Raw genomic sequence first — 18,498 nt, 5'->3', positions numbered from 1 at the left:
TCCAGGGTGTACCCTTCCGCCCGATTGTAGCTGAGATAGGCTCCAGCGCCCCCCGCGACCCCGAAGGGAATAAGCGGTAGAAAATGGATGGATGGATGGATGGAGTACATATTGTACATACTACATATTGTTATGAATGTGTTTGTTACAGCATTACATGTATACTTACTTGCAGTGTGTATATTATGCATATTAAATATTGTTATGAAGGTGTCTGTTACTACATTATATATATACTTGCAGTGTGTATATTGTACATATTACATATTGTTATGAAGGTGTCTGTTACTACATTATATATATACTTGCAGTGTGTATATTGTACATATTACAAATTGTTATGAAGGTGTATGTTACTACATTATATATAGACTTGCAGTGTGTATATTGTACATATTACATATTCTTATGAAGGTGTCTGTTACTACATTATATATATAATTGCGGTGTGTATTTCGGACATATTACAAACCGTTATGAAGGTGTCTGTTACTACATTATATATATACTTGCAGTGTGTATATTGTACATATTACATATTGTTATGAAGGTGTCTGTTACTACATGATATATATATATACTTGCAGTGTGTATATTGTACATATTACAAACTGTTATGAAGGTGTCTGTTACTACATTATATATATACTTGCAGTGTGTATATTGTACATATTACATAGTGCTATGAAGGTGTCTGTTACTGCATTATATAAAGACTTGCAGTGTGTATATTGTACATATTACATAGTGTTAAGAAGGTGTCTGTTACTACATTATGTATATACTTGCAGTGTGTATATTGTACATATTGTTATGAAGGTGTCTGTTACTACATTATATACATACTTGCAGTGTGTATATTGTATATATTACATATTGTTATGAAGGTGTCTGTTACTACATTATATATATACTTGCAGTGTGTATATTGTACATATTGTTATGAAGGTGTCTGTTACTACATTATATAAAGACTTGCAGTGTGTATATTGTACATATTGTTATGAAGGTGTCTGTTACTACATTATATAAAGACTTACAGTGTGTATATTGTACATATTGTTATGAAGGTGTCTGTTACTACATTATATATATACCGGTACTTGCAGTGTGTATATTGTACATATTACATAGTGTTAAGAAGATGTCTGTTACTACATTATGTATATACTTGCAGTGTGTATATTGTACATATTGTTATGAAGGTGTCTGTTACTACATTATATACATACTTGCAGTGTGTATATTGTATATATTACATATTGTTATGAAGGTGTCTGTTACTACATTATATATACCGTACAGGTAAAAGCCAGTAAATTAGAATATTTTGAAAAACTTGATTTATTTCAGTAATTGCATTCAAAAGGTGTAACTTGTACATTATATTTATTCATTGCACACAGACTGATGCATTCAAATGTTTATTTCATTTAATTTTGATGATTTGAAGTGGCAACAAATGAAAATCCAAAATTCCGTGTGTCACAAAATTAGAATATTGTGTAAGGCTAATACAAAAAAGGGATTTTTAGAAAGTTGGCCAACTGAAAAGTATGAAAATGAAAAATATGAGCATGTACAATACTCAATACTTGGTTGGAGCTCCTTTTGCCTCAATTACTGCGTTAATGCGGCGTGGCATGGAGTCGATGAGTTTCTGGCACTGCTCAGGTGTTATGAGAGCCCAGGTTGCTCTGATAGTGGCCTTCAACTCTTCTGCGTTTTTGGGTCTGGCATTCTGCATTTTCCTTTTCACAATACCCCACAGATTTTCTATGGGGCTAAGGTCAGGGGAGTTGGCGGGCCAATTTAGAACAGAAATACCATGGTCCGTAAACCAGGCACGGGTAGATTTTGCGCTGTGTGCAGGCGCCAAGTCCTGTTGGAACTTGAAATCTCCATCTCCATAGAGCAGGTCAGCAGCAGGAAGCATGAAGTGCTCTAAAACTTGCTGGTAGACGGCTGCGTTGACCCTGGATCTCAGGAAACAGAGTGGACCGACACCAGCTGGACTGCTGCTGAGTGGTCCAAAGTCATGTTTTCTGACGAAAGCAAATTTTGCATTTCCTTTGGAAATCGAGGTCCCAGAGTCTGGAGGAAGACAGGAGAGGCACAGGATCCACGTTGCCTGAAGTCTAGTGTAAAGTTTCCACCATCAGTGATGGTTTGGGGTGCCATGTCATCTGCTGGTGTCGGTCCACTCTGTTTCCTGAGATCCAGGGTCAACGCAGCCGTCTACCAGCAAGTTTTAGAGCACTTCATGCTTCCTGCTGCTGACCCATCAGTCTGTGTGCAATGAATAAATATAATGTACAAGTTACACCTTTTGAATGCAATTACTGAAATAAATCAAGTTTTTCAAAATATTCTAATTTACTGGCTTTTACCTGTATACTTGCAGTGTGTATATTGTACATATTGTTATGAAGGTGTCTGTTACTACATTATATAAAGACTTGCAGTGTGTATATTGTACATATTGTTATGAAGGTGTCTGTTACTACATTATATATATATACTTGCAGTGTGTATATTGTACATATTACATATTGTTATGAAGGTGTCTGTTACAACATTATATATATATATACTTGCAGTGTGTATATAAAATGTATTACATATTGTTATGATGGTGTCTGTTACTACATTATAAATAGATTTGCAGTGTGTATATCAAACATTGATGGAGGGCTTTGAAGTTGTTTTAGAGGGCTTTGAAGGCTACATCCGGGACTCCTATGAGCCGCACCACCCAAGCATTTTTTATCATCTTTAAAATCCAAAAAAAAAAAAAGAGATTAGTGTTCTCGTCTCTAATAATTGTGAACAATAGGCAAAATTTCAAACAATTCCTGATGCATTTTTGGAGTCGGCTAGAGACCTCTACTTTTTCCAAGGACAAAGACTGATGTGATGTTGGTTGATCACTAATATGTTCTATTTGTATTTTGGTCAAAGGTTTCTCTTCAAATGGGTTTATTTTTATGATTGATGTTATTTGCCTTACCCGATGTTTAACCACAACATTCCTGTTCACAATCAGCTGGGCAATTAAATTCCAGTTTGATCCCGGTGATCAGCTGTCACCATAATTACCTCAATCAAACATGGTGGAAATGTCTGTTAGAAAATTGCAGAATGAAAAAAATAAAAATAAATTTATTAATACGAATGCGTAAATAAAAATGTATGTTTAATGCGCACTCTGTACACTTAATGGAACCTTTTCTTAAAAAAACTAAACTATGACCTATAGCGTACTGCTACCCGTGTCACGGTTGAAGAAGGTTATTGCAGCAATTTTATTTATATATTTACATTGTATTTTTATTGATCATCTTTCACGATGAAAAGGGGGACATCCGGTGCGGCCTATTGCTTGTATTCAGACACGTGACTTCTTCCCTGAAATGACAACCAGCGGTGGTCGACCAAGCCAAGATGGCTGTTGTACAGTAAGCAGCGTGCGAACTGAGTACAAAAGAGGCTTAAATCTTCCTGCAAAAAGGAGATACGAGCAAAACTATGCAATGGAATAGACCCGGTTGCATTTCATGATTTAACTTAGCGTCTACTGCCATGTTTGTTACTGTTGTCAGAATATAACTATAGATGTCAACATTGTGTATGTGCTGAAAGATTAATTTATCAAAATATAACTATAAATGTCAACATTATGTATGTGCTGAAGTATTCGTTTATGATTGTTTATCAGAATATAACTATATATGTCAACATTGTGTATGTGCTGAAAGATTCATTTATGATTATTTATCAGAATATAACTATAGATGTCAACATTGTGTATGTGCTGAAAGGTTCATTTATGATTGTTTATCAAACTATAACTATAGATGTCAACATTGTGTATGTGCTGAAAGGTTCATTTATGATTGTTTATCAAAATATAACTATAGATGTCAACATTGTGTATGTGCTGAAATATATGTTTATGATTGTTTATCAGAATATAACTATAGATGTCAACATTGTGTATGTGCTGAAATATTCATTTATGATTATTTATCAAAATATAACTATAGATGTCAACATTGTGTATGTGCTGAAATATTTGTTTATGATTGTTTATCAGAATATAACTATAGATGTCAACATTGTGTATGTGCTGAAAGATTCATTTATGATCATTTATCAGAATATAACTATAGATGTCAACATTGTGTATGTGCTGAAATATTTGTTTATGATTGTTTATCAGAATATAACTATAGATGTCAACATTGTGTATGTGCTGAAAGATTCATTTATGATTATTTATCAGAATATAACTATAGATGTCAACATTGTGTATGTGCTGAAAGATTCATTTATGGTTGTTTATCAAAATATAACTATAAATGTCAACATTGTGTTTGTGCTGAAACATTAATTTATGATTATTTATCAAAATATAACTATAGATGTCAACATTGTGTTTGTGCTGAAATATTAATTTATGATTGTTTATCAAAATATAACTATAGATGTCAACATTGTGTATGTGCTGAAAGATTCATTTATGGTTGTTTATCAAAATATAACTATAGATGTCAACATTGTGTATGTGCTGAAAGATTTGTTTATGATTGTTTATTAAAATATAACTATAGATGTCAACATTGTGTATGTGCTGAAATATATGTTTATGATTGTTTATCAGAATATAACTATAGATGTCAATATTGTGTATGTGCTGAAATATTCATTTATGATTATTTATCAAAATATAACTATAGATGTCAACATTGTGTATGTGCTGAAATATTTGTTTATGATTGTTTATCAGAATATAACTATAGATGTCAACATTGTGTATGTGCTGAAAGATTCATTTAAGATCATTTATCAGAATATAACTATAGATGTCAACATTGTGTATGTGCTGAAATATTTTTGTTTATGATTGTTTATCAGAATATAACTATAGATGTCAACATTGTGTATGTGCTGAAAGATTCATTTATGATTATTTATCAGAATATAACTATAGATGTCAACATTGTGTATGTGCTGAAAGATTCATTTATGGTTGTTTATCAAAATATAACTATAAATGTCAACATTGTGTTTGTGCTGAAACATTAATTTATGATTATTTATCAACATATAACTATAGATGTCAACATTGTGTTTGTGCTGAAATATTAATTTATGATTGTTTATCAAAATATAACTATAGATGTCAACATTGTGTATGTGCTGAAAGGTTCATTTATGATTGTTTATCAAACTATAACTATAGATGTCAACATTGTGTATGTGCTGAAATATTTGTTTATGATTGTTTATCAAAATATAACTATAAATGTCAACATTGTGTTTGTGCTGAAAGATTAATTTATGATTATTTATCAAAATATAACTATAGATGTCAATGTTGTGTACCGGTATGTGCTGAAATATTTGTTTATGATTGTTTATCAGAATATAACTATAGATGTCAACATTGTGTATGTGCTGAAAGATTCATTTATGATTATTTATCAAAATATAACTATAGATGTCAATATTGTGTATGTGCTGAAATATTAATTCATCAAAAATATAACTATAGATGTCAACATTGTGTATGTGCTGAAAGATTCATTTATGATCATTTATCAAAATATAACTATAGATGTCAACATTGTGTATGTGCTGAAATATTTGTTTATGATTGTTTATCAGAATATAACTATAGATGTCAACATTGTGTATGTGCTGAAAGATTCATTTATTATTATTTGTCAAAATATAACTATAGATGTCAACATTGTGTATGTGCTGAAATATTTGTTTATGATTGTTTATCAGAATATAACTATAAATGTCAACATTGTGTTTGAGCTGAAAGATTCATTTATGATTGTTTATGAAAATATAACTATCCCCGGACTTTATTACTTTTATCAACCACTTATTTTTCCGGACTCTATGAAAGCTTTTTCCTATTTGAACGACTTGAACACCCAAGAACAGAACAGCAACACGGCATTTTCTGATACCTACACTCACTTTGTTTGTTTGTTGTCTACCGGTACTATGAATTGATTAACGTGGAACACGACTTAAACAAGTTGAAAAACGTATTCGGGTGTTACCATTTAGTGGTCAATTGTACGGAATATGTACTGAACTGTGCAATCTACTAATAAAAGTTTCAATCAAATTTCAATCAATCAAATGTTTTTAAGGCTGTGCTCAAACTGCTTGACCATCGCGTGAATTAAGCCGCGAAGAAGAAAAACGGATGTGATGTAAAAGATGACCGGAAGTGACATTCTGCGCATGCACGGACTTCTCGCGTCTCCTGACACCAGTCGTGGAGCACAGTGGTCGGCGTTAATCCTTCATTTCTTCCTGTGTACTTATTTTTTTGTGCATTATTCATTTTTTATGTAAGGATTAAGCTAAATTATCTCACTGAACCTTCAAGCTTCTCATGCTATCTTATCGCGCTAGTTATCTTAGCTTGCTAGCGGCTAACAAAGAGACGCGGAAGTGATCGTCAACCGCTCCTGAATGTTGTGATCGTGTAAACAAAAAATGTGTCAAGTACAAATGCTGAGAGTGTTGGTGACTCGGCGACTGACTGCGGCTGTTGAAGACATATTTGCAGTGTTAGAAAGAACGATAGCAGAGTACGAGGGCGAACTTTCTCGAACAAAAGAGGAGAACGAGCGACAACGTCAACTACTGGACGCGGTTTTCAAGAAGCCTCAAGTTGTGTTCCACAGAACAGGTTTGTTTACTTCTTACTCTCGCATCTTTACTAACTTGATGTTTCATCATTGGCAGGGACGAACACTTGGAATTACTTTACTTAGTGGAGGAGCTTTGTCAAGAAGTGAAAGTAAGATAGTTATGTAAATATGTATTTGCTTAAAGGGGAACATTATCACCAGACCTATGTAAGCGTCAATATATACCTTGATGTTGCAGAAAAAAGACCATATATTTTTTTAACCGATTTCCGAACTCTAAATGGGTGAATTTTGGCGAATTAAACGCCTTTCTATTATTCGCTCTCGGAGCGATGGTGACGTCACATCGGGAAGCAATCCGCCATTTTCTCAAACACTGAGTAAAATCAGCTCTGTTATTTTCCATTTTTTCGACTGTGTTCCGTACCTTGGAGACATCATGCCTCGTCGGTGTGTTGTCGGAGGGTGTAACAAGACGAACAGGGACGGATTCAAGTTGCACCAGTGGCCCAAAGATGCGAATGTGGCAAGAAATTGGACGTTTGTTCCGCACACTTTACCGACGAAAGCTATGCTACGACAGAGATGGCAAGAATGTGTGGATATCCTGCGACACTCAAAGCAGATGCATTTCCAACGATAAAGTCAAAGAAATCTGCCGCCAGACCCCCATTGAATCTGCCGGAGTGTGTGAGCAATTCAGGGACAAAGGAACTCGATAGCACGGCAAGCAATGGCGGCAGTTTGTTCCCGCAGACGAGCGAGCTAAACCCCCTGGATGTCTTGGCTCACACAGTCCCTTATGCCGCCGAAGATGATCAAGAGAAGAATATCGACCCTAGCTTCCCTGGCCTGCTGACATCAACTCCAAAACTGGACAGATCAGCTTTCAGGAAAAGACAGCGAATGAGGGTATGTCTACAGAATATATTAATTAATGAAAATTGGGCTGTCTGCACTCTCAAAGTGCATGTTGTTGCCAAATGTATTTCATATGCTGTAAACCTAGTTCATAGTTGTTAGTTTCCTTTAATGCCAAACAAACACATACCAATCGTTGGTTAGAAGGCGATCGCCGAATTCGTCCTCGCTGTCTCCCGTGTCGCTGGCTGTCGTGTCGTTTTCGTCGGTTTCGCTTGCATACGGTTCAAACCGATATGGCTCAATAGCTTCAGTTTCTTCTTCAATTTCGTTTTCGCTACCTGCCTCCACACTACAACCATCCGTTTCAATACATGCATAATCTGTTGAATCGCTTAAGCCGCTGAAATCCGAGTCTGAATCCGAGCTAATGTCGCTATAGCTTGCTGTTCTATGCACCATGTTTGTTTGAGTTGGCATCACTATGTGACGTCACAGGAAAATGGACGGGTGTATATAACGATGGTTAAAATCAGGCACTTTGAAGCTTTTTTAGGGATATTGCGTGATGGGTAAAATTTTGAAAAAAACTTCGAAAAATAAAATAAGCCACTGGGAACTGATTTTTAATGGTTTTAACCCTTCTGAAATTGTGATAATGTTCCCCTTTAAGAGTGTTTCAAATTAAAGATGAAAAGTTTGAAGTTGTTTATTGATAACCGCCTCAATTAGGTTACAGTAAAACCAAGCACACAAAGGAAAGTGTATTAATATTAGGGCTGCGAATCTTTGGGTGTCCCACGATTCGATTCAATATCGATTCTTGAGGTCACAATTCGATTCAAAATCAATTTTTTTCGATTCAACGCGATTCTCGATTCAAAAACGATATTTTCCCGATTCAAAAGGATTCTCTATTCATTCAATACATAGGATTTCAGCAGGATCTACCCCAGTCTGCTGACATGCAAGCAGAGTAGTAGATTTTTGTAAAAAGCTTTTATAATTGTAAAGGACAATGTTTTATCAACTGATTGCAATAATGTAAATTTGTTTTAACTATTAAATGAACCAAAAATATGACTTATTTTATCTTTGTGAAAATATTGGACACAGTGTGTTGTCAAGCTTATGAGATGCGATGCAAGTGTAAGCCACTGTGACACTATTGTTCATTTTTTAAATTGTTTTTATTAATGTCTAATGATAATGTCAATGAGGGATTTTTAATCACTGCTATGTTGAAATTGTAACTAATATTGATACTGTTGTTGATAATAATCATTTCTGTTTCACTACTTTTGGTTTGTTCTCTGTCGTGTTTGTGTCTCCTCTCAATTGCTCTGTTTATTGCCGTTCTGAGTGTTGCTGGGTCGGGTTTGGTTTTGGAATTGGATTGCATTGTTATGGTATTGCTGTGTGTTGTTTTGTTGGATTGATTTTTAAAAATAAATAAATAAAAAATGAGAATCGATTCTGAATCGCACAACGTGAGAATTTCAATTCGAATTCGAATCGATTTTTCCCCACACCCCTAATTGATATGCACATGAAGTACTTTAACATCTAAGAATCATGTCAAATTAAGGCAGATTAAGCATTCAGGATAGTGCTACTTGTAATACTTCCGAACTATTCCATGGGAAATAACGTTGCACCTGTGATTAGGGATGATGTTCGAAACCGATTCTCCCGATTGTTCGATAAGAAAAGAACCAATTCCATGGATTCGAATCCCTTCTTGAGAACCGGTACCCGTTATCGAAGCCACTATACCGTATTTTCGCGACCATAGGGCGCACCGTATTAAAATGCGCCGTGTCAGTTACGGATGCTATTTCTGTATTTAACGCATAAATAAGGTGCAGCGTATTTGTGGGCGCAGACATGGTTAAACATACGCTACCGGTATCTTAAAACTAGAGATGTCCGATAATGGCTTTTTTGCCGATATCCGATATTCCGATATTGTCCAACTCTTAATTACCGATTCCGATATCAACCGATACCGATATATACAGTCGTGGAATTAACACATTATTATGCCTAATTTTGTTGTGATGCCCCGCTGGATGCATTAAACAATGTAACAAGGTTTTTCAAAATAAATCAACTCAAGTTATGGAAAAAAAATGCCAAAATGGCACTGCCATATTTATTATTGAAGTCACAAAGTGCATTATTTTTTTTAACATGCCTCAAAACAGCAGCTTGGAATTTGGGACATGAGAAGGTTGAGGTGGGCAAGATTGGAGGGGGGCGTGGTTGAGGGTAGAGGGGGTGTATATTGTTAGCGTCCCGGAAGAGTTAGTGCTGCAAGGGGTTCTGGGTATTTGTTCTGTTGTGTTTATGTTGTGTTAAGGTACGGATGTTCTCCCGAAATGTGTTTGTCATTCTTGTTTGGTGTGGGTTCACAGTGTGGCGCATATTTGTAACAGTTTTAAAGTTGTTTATACGGCCACCCTCAGTGTGACCTGTATGGCTTTTGACCAAGTATGACTTGCATTCATTTGTATGTGTGTAAAGCCGTAGATTTGACTGGGCCGGCACGCAAAGGCAGTGCTTATAAGGTTTATTGGCGCTCTGTACTTCTCCCTACGTCCGTGTACACAGCGGCGTTGTAAAAAGTCATAAATTTCACTTATTGAAACCGATTCCGATAATTTCCGATATTACATTTTAAAGCATTTATCGGCCGATATTATCGGCAGTCCGATATTATCGGACATCCCTACTTAAAACATACGCTAGTTTAAAACATACGCTGTTTTAAAAAGGCAGCAGGAGCAAAGCTGAGTTGGGTTGTACTTTATTGAAGTATTTATCAATGTACTCACATTATTTTTTGATCAACCCTCATCCACAAATCCATCAAAGTCCTCATCTTCTGTGTCCGAATTGAACAACTGGGCAAGTTCTCCATCAAACACGCCAGATTCCCTCTCCTCATTTTCAAAGCACAACAGTAAAAGCCGACTTCTCTTGCCCCGTTGTGCGTATGGATTCGCTACCGTGCTGGTCCCCCTCTTCTCCGGTGTGCTTCACCGGGATGTTGAAAGTGAGCGTCCATGTTGGTGATGTGTTTGTCGGCAATTTTTTTTATTTACAACGCACATAGCGTTGAAACCTGAAACCTTCACCCTATAACTGCTGCATGCTGTCCTCAGTCACGTCCGCTTTTCCTCCATATAAACAGCGTGCCGGTCCAGTCACATAACATCTGTGGCTTTTGCAACACAGTCCACACACAACAACCTATCTGGATTCGAGAAGAGATTCGATAAGGAATCGGTTCGATAAGAGGATTCGATAATGTACTCGAACTCGATAATTTCTTAACGAACATCATCCCTACTTGTGATACTAAGGAGAAATACCGTGAGTCATTGGATAAGACCTCCATTTGTCGTTATAAGGAGCAAATTAATTGGATGCAAGGATAATAATAATGGATTCAAGTTAAAAGTTAAAGTACCACTGATATTCACGCACACACTAGGTGTGGTGAAATTAACCTCTGCATTTGACCCATGCCCTTGTTCCACCCCCTGGGAGGTGAGGGGAGCAGTGAGCAGCAGCGGTGGCTGCGCTCGGGAATCATTTTTGGTGATTTAACCCCCAATTCCAACCCTTGATGCTGAGTGCCAAGCAGGGAGGTAATGGGTCCTGTATAGCCTTTACCTTTAAGCTGATACTGAGGGCGACTATGTTGACTTAGTTTGACGCGTGCAAATGATTCAATGTCCAGCACTGTGGAAATATGTTTGGATAGGACAATCCGTTTATTTTAAGCTATCAAAATGAAATCAAATGTAGGCTACACAACATAATGTCATCGTTAGTATGCTGACCTTGAATTGAACATTGTCACAGCAGCGAGACTTGACCACGCACGGCACGGTCGAAAACTGTTTGTGTCCTCCATACAATCGCACCTGAGTGCTACCACCTAAACCCTAGATTAAATGAGGGTACTATGGCAACCGCACCATGGCAACGGTCCCATCCCTGATGGAAGACTGCCAGCAATCATTTCGAGAAAACAAAATATAAACAAAATAAGGAAATTTGGCTCCAACAGGTCCCATTTTATAGTCTTTGGTACGACACGGCCGGGGTTTGAACTCACGACCTATCAGGTCAGATTAGATTTATATAGCGTCACTCCACATTCACACCTGGTGGTGGTAAGCTACATTTGTAGCCACAGCTGACCTGGGGTAGACTAACGGAATCCGTGTAAGATGGACAAGTCTGAGTGGAGCAGAGACCATGCATGACGTCTTTCCCGTGTCTCCTAACCGGACTTTGTGAACTACTTAATTTTTCAACCCAGCCCACTTCACACCTCCTCTCAGACATTATCTGACAGAACTTTGACACCCTGGATAATCATGGATAACTAATCTGATGTCATGTTAGTACACTGACTGTAAGGCAGGAATGGGAGAATGTTGTTCTCATGTCGCTTCACTTTTGTTTTATATGGAGGCTACAGTCTGGATGAGAGAAGTGAGTAGTAGTTTCATCAATATAAATACATCAAAGTGCTGCTGTCATTTATTTTACATTCATTTTACTTCCAAAATGTTCCTAATTGCCTAAAATGATCCAAACAAACACAAAGTCCATCCTCGCATTTGCCTTCTTTTCAGACGCTTCCGTCTGTCCAGATATACGCTTAGGAATGCGATTAAAGCTAGTAGATGTGGGAATCTTTGGGTCGATTCAGGAGCTACGATTCGATTAAAAATCGATTATTGATGCATCTTTAATTTATGTACAGTACAGGCCAAAAGTTTGGACACGCCTTCTCATTAAATGTGTTTTCTATATTTTAACGACTATTCACATTGTAAATTGTCACTGAAGGCATCAAAACTATGAATGGAGGAACATGTGGAGTTATGTACTTAACAAAAAAAGGTGAAATAACTGAAAACATGTTTTATATTCTAGTTTCTTCAAAATAGCCAACCTTTGCTCTGATTACTGCTTTGCACACTCTTGGCATTCTCTCGATGAGCTTCAAGCACAACCGTGAAGTGAAAACCATTTCAGGTGACTACCTCTCGAAGCTCATCGAGATAATGCCAAGAGTGTGCAATCTACAATGTAAATAGTCATGAAAGTAAAGAAAACGCGTTGAATGAGGAGAAGGTATGTCCAAACTTTTGGCCTGTACTGTATATTGATGCAGTTTTACATTTCTTTTTGTTTCACTGAATAAGCGTTGATCACTTGCAACTTTAAAAAATCCAATTCATTTGGAATAAGAAACAGTTACATTAATTCCTGTTAAGATAGAGTTCAAGGGTGGACCCCGGGATGCAGAGAATGGAGGCAAGGGAAGCGATAACAAATGAAAATATTTAATGAGTCCAAAATTGTAACTAAGGGTGATGGGGAAAAAGTGCACACCATGGGAAATAAAACAAAAGTAGTCTCTTTCAGAGGTTGGCGGAGCAAAGGTCAGGACGTACACAGCGTGGCAAAAACTAGTCCTCTCAAAACAAGGTGGCTAGGAAAACAAAAACACAACGAGGTCAATATTACAGAAATATGCGAAGGCAACATACCAGGGAAGCAGAATCAAGGTACCACATGTCAGAGCGGAGTTCAGGTCGATCCGAATTGTGATACCTCTAAAAATCGATTATTTCCCCCACCTCTCAAAGCAAGTAATGTCTCTCCCACCTCTATTGTGGCAGTTGACAGTCGCACACGTCGTCTGCATTATCAGTTTTACTGAATGAATGATCAGCAACAATGAGTGTGATACAATACAGCCAAGGGCAATGCATTGTGGGAAATGTCGAAAAAGCAAAAGCCCTCCATACATTTTTGTATGAACTGAAAAAACCCCCCAATAAGAACAGGATTGGTTGGCACTCATGCCGCTAGCCTAAAGCTAACATACAATTAAATATCCTATTGACAAGCTACCAAAATGTATTTTATCTTGGTAAATATGTCATGGTGGTGGAGACATCGCAACACGTTTTGAAGTAGAAGCCAGGACAGATGTTGTGTATTCCTCCATGTCCACTCTTCCATCCTGTGTGGTTGCTGCTCTGAACATCTGCCAGTCTGTGCACTGAAAGAAGTCCTGGAGCACAGAGGCTGCATCATTTGGCCACAAAGTGATACTCCTAGGTAGGCTAAGGCTGATAGACTAAAGATGTGGTTGGAGAAGCCGAGGTGTGGTAGGGGGAGGGTTCTCTATGTGCCGTGTATGTTTGTAGGGATGGGTAGAGAATTCAGTACCGACTGAAGTCCGTCCTTACTACTAGGTACCGATTCATGTACAGGTAAAATCTAATGGTATATCTCAATATCCTTGTTTCACGTGACGTCATGACATACGTTACACATTTTCCCATCACATTGTTCACCTGTAAAATATTCACATTTCATGTACTATGTAATATGTCTGAGTTAAAGTTTGCTGGTTTTGTCTGAGTCTTGCAGATGTCTACGAGCTGACTGGACGTCAGAAAGAATGTCTCCCTAAGTCGCAGGGGGGGAACTCCGCTTTGAAGCATCCACAGCCCCCTCCTGTTAAAGAGGAAGGTCCACATCCCCTCCACTGTAAAGAAGAAGAAGAGGGAGAGCGTCTTCTAGGGCAGGAAGAGGCTGATCTCACCAAGTTTCCACTGACTGTTGTCACTGTGGAGACTGAAGACCATGAAGACAAACCACCTGAGTCCTCACAGCTTCATCCCAGTCCAAGTAAGCACAACATCCAGATAGCATCTAATACAATGTGTTGTCCCGGCTTTCGAACAAATATAAGCCTTAAGGACGTCTCGGGACGAAATTCTCAACGCGCTTACTCATCACTTACTCATACTTGCCAACCCTCCCGGATTTTCCGGGAGACTCCCGAAATTCAGCGCCTCTCCCGAAAACCTCCCGGGACAAATTATCTCCCGAAATTCATGCGGACCTGAGTCCGCTTTCCCACAATATAAACAGCGTGCCTGCCCAATGACGTTATAACTGTAGAATGATCGAGGGCGAGTTCTTGGTTCCTTATATGGGTTTATTGTTAGGCAGTTTCATTAACGTCCTCCCAGCGCGGTAACAACACACAACAACAGCAGTCACGTTTTGGTCTGCCGTAAAGCAGTTCGTCTGCCGTAAACAGCAATGTTGTGACACTCTTAAACAGGACAATACTGCCATCTAGTGCATTTGATGAAAGCACTTTTGTGCGTGCCACACAGCAATGCATCATCAGAGAGGGTGTTCAGCATGGTTAGAAAAATAGTGACAGAGAATAGAACAAGGATGGACAATTCAACCCATAACTCAACAAGTATATGTGTAAATAAATGAACACTGAAATTCAAGTATTTCTTTTATATATATATATATATATATATATATATATATATATATATATATATATATATATATATATATATATATACACAATAAAATAAATATATATTTATAGCTAGAATTCACTGAAAGTCAAGTATTTCCTATATATATATATATATGTATATATATATAGGAAATACTTGACTTGGTGAATTCTAGCTGTAAATATACTACTCCCCTCTTAGCCACGCCCCCAACCACTTCCTAAGTTTGGTGTCCTGAAATACAACAGCCAAGACATATAATTTACTAAAATAGATGTATACATTGCTTTTGAAACATCAACTTGTACCAAAAATTAAAAGTTTATCATTCACAATAATTCTTATTTATCCTGCAGACGTCCAGCAGCTGATTGGACATCAAGAAGAACCTCTCTCTCAGTTGCTGGAGGTGAGCTCCCGTTTCAAGCAGGAGGAACCACAGCCCCCCCACATTAAAGAGGAAGATGAGAAACTCTGTATCACTCAGGAGAGAGAGTGTCTTCTAGGGCAGGAGGAGGCTGATCTCACCAACTTTCCACTGACTGTTGTCTCTGTGAAGACTGAAGACCATGAAGACAAACCACCTGAGTCCTCACAGCTTCATCACAGTCCAAGTGAGGAGAAGAGAGAGGTGGAGCCTCCAAGCAGCAGCTCACCACAACACATGACAACAGAAGATGATGGAGACCACAGTGGAGGATCACAAGTAGACAACCTCTTAGCTCCACTATCAGATAGTGACGACTCAACGTCACACGTTAATGTAAATATGGAATCACACATGAAAACACACACAGAGAAAAAACCTTTCAGTTGTTCAGTTTGCGGCCAAATATTTTCCCGAAAAGGTAGTATTCAAATACACATGAGAACACATACAGGAGAAAAACCTTTTATTTGTTCAGTTTGTGCCAAAGGCTTTGTTACAAACTCTGACTTGACTCGACACATGCGGACACACACTGGAGAAAAACCTTTTATTTGCTCAAACTGTGGCAAAACGTTTTCTCGAAAGGGAATGATGCAGTTACATATGAGAACACACACAGGAGAAAAACCCTTCATTTGCTCAATCTGCGGAAAAAGGTTTTCTCGGAAGGGAATTATGATGTCACACATGAGAACACATACAGGAGAAAAACCTTTCAGTTGTCCAGTTTGTGGTAAAATACTATCTCACAAACGTAATATGCAAAGACACATGAGAACACACGCAGGAGAATAACTTTTCCTTTTTGGAAGTCCTCTTTGAATGGACTTCTGCAGAGTCACTAATGGTTTACTGCACGGCTTCTCTAAAGTCTGGACTGTTTTCCAGATCCAGACCACGATTCAGTCTGAACCCAGTTAGCCCACTCTTATGTTATGAATTAAAAAACACTATCAAGTGTCTTTTAGGTACCGGTTAAAAAAAAAAAGATCAATAAAATATGATTCACAAGATCCTTTAAAGGGGAACTACACTTTATTTGTAATTTTGCCTATCATTTACAATCCTTATGTAAGACAAGCACACATGTTGTTCTTTATTGTGCATTCTAACTCGTAAATAAACACTAGCAAGCGTCCGCTAACAATGAAGCCTATGGCATCGGCTCTATTCCGCCTTTAAAGCGCTCTAAAAAAAACCTCCAACTATGGTAGATTGGACCAACAATTAAAATATTTATTACTAGGACTCAACATGGCATTGCCGTATTTTTCGGACTATAAGTCGCAGTGTTTTTCATAGTTTGGCCGGGCTCCAGTGCGACTTATATATGTTTTTTTCCTTTTTTATTATGCATTTTCGGCAGGTGTGACTTATACTCCGAAAAATACGGTAGTTTATTTGCACAACCAGGTCTTCATATTTAGGCATAGCAGCCACGAAAGAACACAAACTAATGCGATCGCCTGTCCTTTATTTACATTTAGTTCTGCTCTCAAACACTACTAATATTGTAGAGAATAAACTCGATCGCATCACAGAAAGTTTCCCAAACAATTTAAATGTTCAAGCAAACGTTTTACAAAGTGATTACTGCAGACACGAGCATGGTCAGATTGTATTCCACAAGATGATGAAAGGGATATTTTCAAGAGCCATTTCCTTCGACGCACTTTCGTTTTTTCCCCCCGAATTTATATGATATTTCCAATCTCTCTATTCGAACGATGAGAACACCCAAGAACAGAACAGCAATAGAGTGCGTCTATGACCAAGCACACCCAGTTAATACAAAGTTATTTATTTTAGATTTTTTTTTTTTTTACTTACAAAATGTTTTACCTGAAATAATCCGAACAAACACGAAGTCACGTCACACCTCGGTTGATTGTAGCGATCCATGCTCGTCTTCGCCGTTAACTTTTCTTTTCAGCCGCTTCCGTTTGTCCAGAAACACGCGTAGGAATGCGATGCAAGCTAGTTGTATTCATTTCACCTTGATTGTGGGGGTTGACAATGGCAGACGTCGTCGGCATTATGAATATTATTGGATGAATGATCGGAGATAATTAGCGTTTCACTAACTTCCGCCTCTCAATATTGATATTGGCAATGCATTGTCGGAAATGTAAAATAAAAATCAAAACCCCTCTATACGGCATGTTTTGCTCGATAAGAATCGATAAGAAAAACAGATGTGACGTCATATGCAACCCTCCAATTAAAGATTTGAACGGTTCGTGTAACAATATGACCTATTGTTAAGATATGCGTTCCCTAGGAACAATTGTTTGTGTTGCAACAGGGACATTATTCAGTGATGCATCGGAAATGGAGTAGAGATGGAGTTGTGAACGTGTCTGCCGAAGTTGAACGATAAATTACCGCCCAGTTTGGTCTAAATAATAAATGATGTAGTCAGTGTGTAATAGAGAGCAGAAATTAACAGTTCGTACAGCCGAAAACAACGCAATCGCAAGGCAAGTTTCTACGAGAAACTCTAAATGGCGCCTCGTACCCATTGGAAACAGACGCTGGCTTTACTTATTTTTGTATCTTTTTTTTTTTAAATTGTTTTGATTTTTATAAACCTTTAATGCAACATTTACATACAAGCAAAGAAATAATAATAAACAAAACAAGTACAGAAACTAGGGATGTCTGATAATATCGGACTGCCGATATTATCGGCCGATAAATGCTTTAAAATGTAATATCGGAATTTACCGGTATCGGTTTCAAAAAGTAAAATGCATGACTTTTTAAAAGGCTGCTGTGTACACGGACGTAGGGAGAAGGACAGAGCGCCAATAAACCTTAAAGGCACTTCTTTTGCATGCCGGCCCAATCACATAATATAATAAATGATAAATGGGTTGTACTTGTATAGCGCTTTTCTACCTTCAAGGTACTCAAAGCGCTTTGACACTACTTCCACATTTACCCATTCACACACACATTCACACACTGATGGAGGGAGCTGCCATGCAAGGCGCTAACCAGCACCCATCAGGAGCAAGGGTGAAGTGTCTTGCTCAGGACACAACGGACATGACGAGGTTGGTACTAGGTGGGGATTGAACCAGGGACCCTCGGGTTGCGCACGGCTACTCTACCACTGCGCCACGCCGTCCCAATATCTACGGCT

General features: G+C 37.8%; 1 protein-coding gene across 1 annotated transcript; it reads left to right on the top strand.

The window, feature by feature from the left end:
• The first annotated feature begins 6,281 nt into the window (after positions 1-6,281).
• Positions 6,282-16,392, top strand: LOC133613394 (uncharacterized). The gene is made up of 3 exons (XM_061970915.2): positions 6,282-6,724; positions 14,019-14,279; positions 15,277-16,392. The coding sequence occupies exons 1-3, from the start codon at positions 6,529-6,531 to the stop codon at positions 16,143-16,145; spliced, it is 1,326 nt and encodes a 441-aa protein (XP_061826899.2). The 5' UTR covers positions 6,282-6,528; the 3' UTR covers positions 16,146-16,392.
• Positions 16,393-18,498: the final 2,106 nt, after the last annotated feature.

This window comes from Nerophis lumbriciformis, linkage group LG13 (genome assembly GCF_033978685.3).
Source record: "Nerophis lumbriciformis linkage group LG13, RoL_Nlum_v2.1, whole genome shotgun sequence".
NCBI lineage: Eukaryota > Metazoa > Chordata > Actinopteri > Syngnathiformes > Syngnathidae > Nerophis > Nerophis lumbriciformis.
Note: the sequence above shows the minus strand (reverse complement) of the source record. Positions and strands in the feature narration are given on the sequence as shown.